The sequence below is a fragment of the Benincasa hispida genome, chromosome 11 (assembly GCF_009727055.1).
Source record: "Benincasa hispida cultivar B227 chromosome 11, ASM972705v1, whole genome shotgun sequence".
Lineage (NCBI taxonomy): Eukaryota > Viridiplantae > Streptophyta > Magnoliopsida > Cucurbitales > Cucurbitaceae > Benincasa > Benincasa hispida.
In genome coordinates this window covers 67,563,659-67,574,469 of record NC_052359.1, presented here as the reverse complement: position 1 = coordinate 67,574,469, position 10,811 = coordinate 67,563,659, and the positions used below count along the sequence as shown (strand labels likewise).

General features: G+C 29.0%; 1 protein-coding gene across 1 annotated transcript; it reads right to left on the bottom strand.

The window, feature by feature from the left end:
* Window positions 1-4,541: 4,541 nt before the first annotated feature.
* Window positions 4,542-10,200, bottom strand: LOC120092207. The gene is made up of 3 exons (XM_039050446.1): window positions 9,813-10,200; window positions 6,771-7,124; window positions 4,542-5,212 (listed from the first exon to the last, which is right to left on the bottom strand). Exons 1-3 carry the CDS (start codon window positions 10,074-10,076, stop codon window positions 4,727-4,729), a joined length of 1,104 nt encoding a protein of 367 aa, XP_038906374.1. The 5' UTR covers window positions 10,077-10,200; the 3' UTR covers window positions 4,542-4,726.
* Window positions 10,201-10,811: the final 611 nt, after the last annotated feature.

Genomic DNA, 10,811 nt, shown 5'->3' with positions numbered 1-10,811 from the left:
ACAATCTTGTTTTTGTTATGCCTCCCTAACGAGGTAGGCTTCTTTCGTAGGTTCTGTAGTTGATGAAGTTATAAATAAATGAAAATGAAATTATGAATAAGTGTAATTATGATAAACAAGTTTCCTTACTGATTTTTCTCCCTCGAATTATATTTGAATTTATATTTTATTATCAATTTAGATTTTATTTAACTACTTATCGAATTAATCATAGTAAACAAATTTTTATCTCCAATTTATATTTAAATTTATCTTTTGTTATTCAATTTGATTTTATCTAAATAACTTTTGATTTGTTTAAATGTCTGTTACAAATTTAATTGTATCTGAATATTTTTTTTCATTATTTTGTTATCAAATTAATTTGATTTTTTTCCGTATTTTCTATGTTTTCAATTTTTCATATAGCAATACGTAAAAATGACTTATTGTACTTAAAAAACATATAAATGAGAATTAAACTTTAAATTTTTAAAACAAGTGCATGTATATATAAATATATATATGTTTGTTTTTTTCAATTTATTGTTAATAATAACATTATTATTATTGTTGTTGTTGTTAAATTAAGATAACAAAAAACTTTAAATCTCATCTTCTTCACTTAGTCGCTCTCCAAAATTTCTTTTTCTCCTTCTCAATCTCATGTTTGCGATCATTGGTTCAACAACCATTTCTTGAATTCCATCGTCTTGGCTAGCTTTTGACGACCACTTTCGTCAGATGTCGATCTTTTTCGCTCACACACATATTTCCTGCTTTTGTTTCTACTTTGATCATCGTTTTCAAAAAGGACGTTCTAGGATTGATAATGTTTAAAGTTGACTTTCAAGATCTTAGGAGCAAAATGGTCACATATAATGAAAATGATGAAACTTCCTACAATTGGTTTGGTGTCAAACATAATAATATTTCTAATAGTCACATCGTCCTGAAGTTGCAATTTCTTCAAATACTCACTTGCCAACAACAACTTCACTGGTACGATCGATGACCCCACCACATGGTCGTCATCTTTCCTTGCTTATACGCGTTCTATAGACAGCTAGAAGCGTAAGGACCATAATGAGTGATTTTTAATTTTTGCTTCTCGAATGTTTAGATACTATGTATTTGTAGTTCTAGAATTTGCATTATTGTTTGTACTTAATTTTGTTGCTTTAGAGTAATTTTGTCATTTACTAATTAGTGTTATCTATTATATAAATTTATTTTGCTATTTTTATAATTTTGAAACATTTGTATCATTTTCCAAATGAAACTTTAAAATTTGCTATTTCTCTTGTCAACTCAATTTTGTAATTAGAGGTAGTTGCAAATATAGCAATACTCAAAGTATTAGCATATATGTTATAGAAATAAAAAAAGTAATAGCAGATATAACATAATATAAAAAAAAAAATTATAGATATAACAAAATTTAGATCTATCTCTCGGAGTCATCGCTGATATCAGTGATAGAATATGCTATATTTGTAATTTTTTTAAATGTTCCTATACACTTAATTATTAGCTCTAAATTTGTTACATATTGCAAAATTGTCAAAAATACCCTTTTACTACAATTGGTTTCGATTATACCCACAAAATTTTGAAAAAGTTCCATTTTATTATTTGAAGTAAACGAACTTTATAAACTTTTACCCTTGAATTTATAGAAAAAAAAAATTGTATTTGCTTATGCGAACAAATTTAAACACATTATGAAAAAAAAAAAATTAAAGACACATGACGCATCTGTGAATCGTACCTAATGCCGTTTTTCTTCTTTCAATTCTACACCTCCAATTTATATAATTTTGTTTATCATTTTTTACTAATCTTATTCTCTAAATATACTTCTTGTGTGTGTTTCGACTTCTTAACTTAAAGAAACAAATAAGTACACACAAACTTTTTATGCCCTATGAATTTAACAACAAAAATCTTCAAGGGTGAATTTGAGAAAGAATGCAAACTTCAAAGATCAAAATGAAACTTTTCAATGTTTGGAGGTATAATTGAAACCTAGTTCAAGGATACTTTTGATAATGTAATTAATTTTTTTAGGCCAAACAAAAAAGGATGAAGTTAGAATTGTGACTATTTTGTTTCTAAACTTTATAGAATTCTAATTATGTGTTTGTACTTTGAAATTTGTTTGTCGTTAATGAAATTTCAATTTGGGCATTGCTCAACTAGTTAAGGGCCTATGTTTTTCAGCATGCGGTCAACAATTCGAGTCCTTTCATCTCCACTTGTCGTCGAACTCATATAAAAATACAACAAAACATTACATCCAATTAATTATCCACATGTACTAGACACGACTTTTAGAAATGCCATGTTATTAGTTCGTTAAGACTTTTAATGGCACTAGTTAAAAAAATACTTTTCGATGTTTAAAGGCATAATTGATACTCTTTAAAGTCGAATGTAGATACAATATTCAAAGTTCAAGAGCTAAGATAATAGTTCAATATTTCTTTTCAAGATGAGCTTAGCTCAATGATAATTAGTATGCATTTCTCCCTTCTTTGAAATTGAAGTTCGATCACATCTCTAGAAATGCCTACTAAAAATTCAACATTTCTTCATCATTATTTTTCTAAAATATATGGAATTTCTAGTCTGACACATATATAATAAAATTTGTGCTTGTAAAAGTCTATCTTTTATTCCACTCACAATCTATGTTTTGAATGGTCTTTTAAATGTCTAGAAAAAAGTCATCTCAAACAAGTTTGAGTTAACTTTGATAAATTGTAATTTCAATCAAATTCAAGCTATACAAATAAAACATTTCATGTGTTACACAACCTAGATACACATTACACAAACTATTTATTTGTTTGTTTATTTTTGAAAGAACTTCATTAAAGCAACTAACTAACCATACAACCAACCTATTCTTACCATTCAGGTGAAATCCAAAGTAGTATATCAATATCCAAAAAATAAAAGGTTTGTCTTTCAAAGAGAGGAAATTGTTCAATGCACAAGTGGGATGCAAAAAAAAGGAGAATATGTCACTCGAGCAAGCCAATGAGTTAGATATCGAGTCATGGGATCGAGGGATATAAAAAAAAAAAAAAAGAGAATATGTTACTCGAGCGAGCCAAAGTTAGATATCGAGTCATGGGATCGAGACCACTTTGTAAAAAAAACTTCTCCCAACTAATTAGTCTACTTCAAAATATTAATTTTCAACTTTGGTTTACAACCTTCGATTTATTATAACCGCAAAGGTGTCATAATATCATTTTATTATGAAAAATAAATAATAATTGGATTAGACATATCACATTCTCTCAAGAACATAGATCCGGCAAAGATTGCCCATTGTCTTTTCTCATATTTCATTTTGATGATTTCTTTATTTTTATTAGGTTATAGTTATGTCTCTGTCATTCAACTTTATTTAATAATAATTACAATCCCTTCTCAAATAATATTTATTTTTTTAAATATAAAAGAATTGAAGATCGAAACCTTCAACTTTTGAAGAAGGTCAAGTCAACTATCATTATATATTATATGATACCTATTTTATCTTTATACAGGTAGCTTTTACTTATTTAGGGTTATTATTTTCAAAGCATCTATTTAGATTTCATTATTTTTATAAAGATTATCATTTTAATTTTTATTTGCTACATTCTTTTTTTAATATACAACAGAAACCTAACTACATTTTTTTTTTAATTTACAGCGTTCGTGAAATTGAATTAATATATTGAGACTAAATTGACTAAAATTAGGAAATAAAATGATCCAAAAATTAAAAATAATGAAACAACATGATATTTAAATCAATATATTAACTCCAAATATTATACCATTATGATATTTACAATCACAAATGTCAAGTCAAACGTTTAGACAATATTCATGTTAATAAAACATAAAAAGAAAAAGAAAAAGGATTATTACATACCTATTTGAATATGGAAAGATTCCCGTGAGTAGCAATTTGAATATGTTATTTTGTAGGTATGTGACCCATATTTGATGTTTTGCAAATATGGCAAAAAATCAAATGTGAATTTCTAATTATTTTTATTAGATTTACCCTAACGTATTAATTGATTGAGAGAGAAAGAGAGAGAGAGAGAAAAGTGGCAACCAGCAATCGATGACCGAACATGTGATGGTCGACGGAGGTAGGCGACGGAAAGATGGAGCGGTGGTCGACGACAAATGGTATAGAGTTGATAAAAAGAGATGTTGGGGAAAAGAAAATAGAGAGAGAGAGAGACAACGACCAACAATCGATGATCGATGATCGAACATGCGACGATCAATAGAGATAAGTGACAGGGTGGTGGAACGGTGGTCAACGATAGATGATTTGGAGCTGTGCTGATTGTTTGAAGAGAGATGTGTGGGGAGGAGGAGTTTGCTGCTTTTGAAGAATAAGAAGTTCAAGTATATATACCAAGTCTTATACTATTTAAGTTTATCATCAACCAATAGTAACATTAACCATCGACAAGCGAGTAAATTGGAAAATGCTAAGACATAAGAAATTAAATCAAAACTTTTCAAAGGAAGCAATTTTCTTAAAAATAAAAAAAGGAAAAAATTAGCAACTATTAACATATATATATATATCATCTTATATTCTTTTTAACTTTTTGCATCATGCATGCCTCTATCACATTGAACTCATCCAATCTAACCTTTCATCTATCGCATCACACTTGATCTATCGAACGTCAACATTCAATCACGACCCACTTCCTGTTCAATCCTTTTGAACCTGTTTAGGTGGGATAAAACTATCCATAGACAATCCAGGAACGTTAAACGCCACATCATCAATACTCCAAATCTCTTGCAACCGTGTGATCATAGGACCTGTTTTAAGATCGTCTCCGAACCGTGTTATGACGACATTGGTCTCGCCAGAGTGGGCAATCATAACACCATCGACCGTCCGATAATCGTCGATTTTTGTAGACATAGTAGTTTCCCAATACATGGGATGAGAACCGGGGGATTGAATCCGAGTCAACGAGGAGTCTTCCAAGTAGACCAAAAGTCCACGTCTTTGGCAAAAGTAACCGTAGATCGCATGCTTGATCATCTCAGCTGTGTTGTCGCTTCGATCAGCCAGATCCGTCTGATCGGCTGACAATTTCAATACGAAACAATCAACGGCCATGATTTGTTTCTCTCCCATGTATTGCGCTGGAGAGAATACTTCTGAAATTGCTAGAGGATCCAATCCCTGAATAAAAAATTATGAAAATATATATATAACTAAAAGTCAGAGTCAACGCCTTCCGACATTGATTTTCTTTTCTCTTAATAAAGAAACAACATTCTGATTTTGAAAATTGTATTGAGTTAATTTATTAATTATTATTATGGACAAGGAAAAAAAATTAATTATTTAAAGCAATCAAGTTCGCTTAGCTGGCTTAGAATCAATACACTGATTTTGATACTTCTCTCTTCAAATATCATTTTCATATTTTTTTTTAATAATAAAATGGAAATAATTATTAAAGTTCTTTTTCTTTTCTAAAAAAAGTAGATTATTAAAGTTATTTGATATTTTTTCTTTTCATTTCATTTGCATGAATTTCAACAATATTTAGGATGAGATTATTTTGTAGTGGAGGATCATTATTTTAGATTAGAACTTCTAAAAATAAGGGGACTTTGTTATTATTATTTAAATTACAATCATTAGTATTTTAATTATTTAAGATAGCAAATTTGTGAAATAATAAGTTAAGAAAAAATTTGGGTATGTTGCACCCATCTCTCGAACAACATCTATAGAAAGATGGCTACGTATTAGATTTTTTTGAAAAAAAGTGAGAGAAATATGAAATTAGGTACATCATAGACTGCATCTAATCAAGAATACGTTTTTGTAACAATAAGTCATTTTTCAACACAACTTGCAAACAAGGCTAATAAATTATCTTCCATTTTTTTTGGTTATATTAATATCCTAATTCCTAAGGGATGGTCCTAGTGATAAAGACTTGAAGTATTTGAAGATAAGATCTTCTGTTCAAACAATCAAATAGAAACTTTAATAATTTAAGACCTTTTTTTATCTCTAAAAATGGTAGGGTCTCAATGTTAGTGGGGTGGGAACTATATCTATGCAGTATTCCCGCCAAACTCATGAACACCCACCTCTAGAAAAATAAATAGTAATAAAATTAATAGAGAATATACACCAAACTTATTTCAAACTTTCAAAACTAAGCTAATTTATCAAAATGGAATCTAAAAAATAATAATAAAGTACACGTTTAATAATCAAATTATTTGTTTTTGGTTTTCTGTTTTGAAAAAAAACGGATGTATAAATATTAACTTCTCTTGTTCGAATTTGATAATCATTTTTTATTTTTTGGTTTTATTTCAAATTTTTAATTATGCCCACTTCTCCTTTCAATTTCTATAATAAATAGTTGAAATGAACATAATTCAATTTACATACAACTTCTATTATTGAGTTTCTAATATCAAATATTGTTAAAAAAAAAAAAAAAATCCCTATAATATGTTTCTATCATTCTTGTAATATTTTTTTCCTTTAAAAAAGGTTTTAAAAACTACTTTTCAAAGTCTCTAAATTTTGGATTCAATTTCGAAAATATTTTTAAAATGTATAGATGGAAATTATATATAAGCTAAAATTTAAAAAACAAAATAATTTAAAAAAAAACTTTGTTTTTCGATTTTTGAAAATTTGAGATTAATTATTTTAAAGAACGAGTGAAAAACACATCAAAAGAATTGGGGAGGAGGAGGGAACTTGCCTGAAAAGCACGGCGGAGAGGGCGAACGGTGCCCTTGGCGGCGTGAGATCCAAGCCAAGGTGTGTGCCTCCAAGCGACGTTGCCATCGCTGCCGGCCACAATGCTGTGGCCTCCCACAGCCAGCTCTATCAGCCACTTATTCGGAATCATTTGCCACATCACAAAGCAACCTTTTTGTGTTACACCGCCGGTGAGTCCTCCTCCGCCACTACCGCCGCCACCGGAGCTAACCTCATCCGCCATCCCCATCGTTATTTTCCCCGTCACAAATATGTTCTTCACTCTCCCCTTCAACTTCCGGCATCCCGTCGCCGCCGCAAAATGCTCTATGATATATTGAGACGATGAGGAAACCTACCGAAAAAAGAAATTTTCATATTGTATTCAAAGAATCACTTTTAATATTATTTATTTACATTTTTTTTTCAAATCAATAAATTCACTGCACATAAAATTGAATTTTGCATTTTATAAAAATTTAAATATTTAGTTTCGTATTTGATACTTCGTTAATAATTAAAATTGTTAGATACGTCAAATGCACAATAGCAAAAAATTGAGAGTTGGAAAATTTACTAGCAAAAAATTAAAGCTTAGGTCACTTATTAGACAATTTATTTCAAGCAACTCTTGGGAGAATTTCTAAATTTAGAGTCCAGTGTGATACAAATGAAAATTCAAGAATTGAAGTTGTAATTTAACCAAATTATTTACCCTAAGTTTAATTAAGCATAATTGTTTTAATTTAAATGATAAAATTGTTAAAAATATATATATTTTTTCAAGTATAGCTAAATGTCATTGTAGATTTTTATCGCGATCTATTATTGATAGATAGTGATATTTTGCTGTATTTATAAATAAGTTGGTTCGTTTTTCTTTATTTGAAATAGCCCTTTAATTAAGATATTTATCTTAATAGATTTATGATTTATGCAATAATTAAAGTGAACATAACTCAACTGATGTATATTATGTGTCGGGAAATTTGAATCCTCTCACTTTCATTGTACTAAAAAGACATTACTAGATACTAAAGAGACACCATCATCAAAAATAGAATTCACAAAACATTTGACGTAGAAAAGAAAAAGAATTCAGGCAAATTCAGGGGTAATTTTCAAACTTTTTGCTATAAGAATGAAAAAGATGAATAAAGCAAAATAGGCCCACCGACTCAATTGGCATTCCGTTTGTTTTCTTTGAGATTCTTATGCTTCAAGAAATGTGAATTACTAGCGAGATTAGAATCTTAGCCAAAATTAAATTTATATATATATAAAAAAAACATAATTTCTTTTATTCGTACATGTCTTTATTTTAAAATTCTATGAAGAGATTATTCATCTATTTTAGTTCTCGAGTTGGTTTTAAAATTTTATATAAAATGCTAAAAAAATATAAATCGTAGAAACTTCTAAACTTTTTTCTCAAAAAAAAAAAGAAAAAAAAAGAAAAAAAAATCTAAACTTACAAAGAGGGACAATATTTTTAGCTTATAATTTTTTTATTTAAAAATAAAATCATTGCACTAAACATAAAATTTGGACCACTCAGTTTTCGATTTCAGCACATTCTAGCTTAAAACACAAGTTTCTTTTCTTTCGCAAAGGCGCAAATAATAATAATAATAATAAAATCTCTTTCTACTGCAATTTATTCTATGATGTGCTATGCCATCAATTATATAATTAATTTTTTCTTAGAAAAAAACTAATATATTTTTTTAATAAAAATGAAGGTATTGTGATCGTAAGTGAGGAGAGTGTTAGATATCATATTAAATTTGTCTTTATTCATTAGTTTAAGTTTTTTGATCAATTTGGTGATTTAAAATGGTATTAAGACAGATTGGTTCAACATGTCCTCATGTATTCAAATCCTGTAACGTTATTTCCTCTTTATTTAAAATTTCCACTCATTAAGTTTTCTTCATATTTTAAGCTCACAAATGAGAGAGTGTTATATGATTTACGGTTTATGAGATGATATACACCCATTTTAAAGAAGAAAGGTAAAATATTCAGATTTCCTATCACACTAACTAAAAAACAATTGAATTTTATACTTGATAGAAGTAAAATGACACATTACAAAAATACCCTTAAACTTTATCATTACTTAAAAAACACCCACATATTTTTTTTAAAATTTGTAATATCCCATTAAGTTTGACACTAAATTGAGACCTGATGAGTGTGACATGAAAAACAGGGGTATGGGTATTTTGGTAATTCAACCTTAATAAAACGTGTAGGTGATTGAAATATTATTACATTATAATATATATGTATATATATTTTGTATCTATATTTTGGGTCTAGTTTCTATTTAGTTTATAGATTTTAAAATCTTACATAATTTTATTTCAATTTAATCCCTAAACTATAAAATACTACAATTTTACTTTTGACATTTGAGTTTTGTTTTAAAATATCTTGATTTACATTTTTACTTCGACTTTTCACTAGACACTTAATTTCCGTCTTTAGACTTAATTTATGTTAACAAATTAAAAATTGTTAAAAGAATTATAATAAATTTAATTTGACTATTGTTATCACTTTTAAAATTACATTTAAAAATTAATTAATAGAAATTGACGTCATACCTGAAGGTGAATATTTAATGAAAAATTGAGTTTAAAAATGTAAAATCTTGAAACCTAATTATCAAACTGTAACAAAACTCAAATCTCAAACGTAAAATTGTAATATTTTAAAATTTAGAAAATAAATTGAAATAAAACTCAAAAATTAAGAATTAAATATTTAACATTTTTAAAATTTAGGAATCAAAACTTAAGAATTAAATGTATAATATTTTAAAATTTAGGAAATAAATGGAAAGTAAAGTAAAAAATTAAAGAGGCCAAGAAAATATTATTTCCTTAAAAAAATAATTAAAAGTAGAGATCTCCAGCCAACCAAAATCGAAACTAAACCCGACTGCCGAGAGAGATGTTCGTGTCTTTTATTTTTAATTATTTCTAATTTTCTTAAACGGAAACGGTAAGAGAAAAAGGGGGAAAAAATCACAGACCTGATTGGTATCGGAGACGGAGTTAGGTTGAAGGGAGACCGGAAAGAGAGGGCAGCCGAGGACGCTGAGAAGAACATTAAGCCCATCGGACTTTTTTCCACAAGAAAGGATGGAGAAATGAGTTCTGATCCAGTTCCGCCACGATCGTCGTCCTCCTCCTCCTCCGCCGCCGCTGCTACGGTTGCGATTACGAGTGCGGCTGTCGTGTTCGTCGATCGGCTCCTCCGATAACGGCGCTAAGCGATTCATCCTCTGCAAATGCATTGGGAATTTCTTCTGATTCAGAGAGGAAAAGAGGAATTAGGAGAAGAAGCAGAGAGAAGGGAGTGGGAGGTTGGTTACTTAAAAAGAGCACCGCGAGAAAGAGAGAGAGAGAGAGAGAGAGGAAAGCGTTTCTGATGCTTTTGTGTACGACTGCTTTAAAAGCGACCTCTCGTTGCTTCGTTCTTTGTTTTTCCCACCACTCGCACTCTCTCGCGCGTTGCTCCATTTTCCCTTCTCCATTCGCTCGTTCTAAATTCCATATATTATTATTCTCCTCGTTTATATCGACTACTTTTCCCTCCCCTTTTTTAATTTCTATTTATTTATATTTTGCCCAAATTACAATTTTATTCGATAAGAATATAGGGTTGATTTGGTAATTAATTAGGTTTCTAACTATCTCAATTTTTACTTTTTATTTTTTAAAATTAAGCTCGGTTGATGCCAAATTTTGGCCAAAGGTAAATGTACTTGCTAGAAGATCTGTAAAACAAAGTAAAAGGGCTACAATGCCTAAATATGTAATGACTCGACTTTTCAAGATCTCTAATTGGATCATTACTACCATAAATTCAATTTTAAAATAAAAGATAGTTGACTAATCCCATATGGCACCTTAAACAGACTTCCTCGTCATGTGTCTGTACTCATACTTTACCTATACGAGTAATGTGAGTGTAAAAATAACATGAAAACAAAAGAAAATATACGGAGCATAATGTGAATATAAAAATT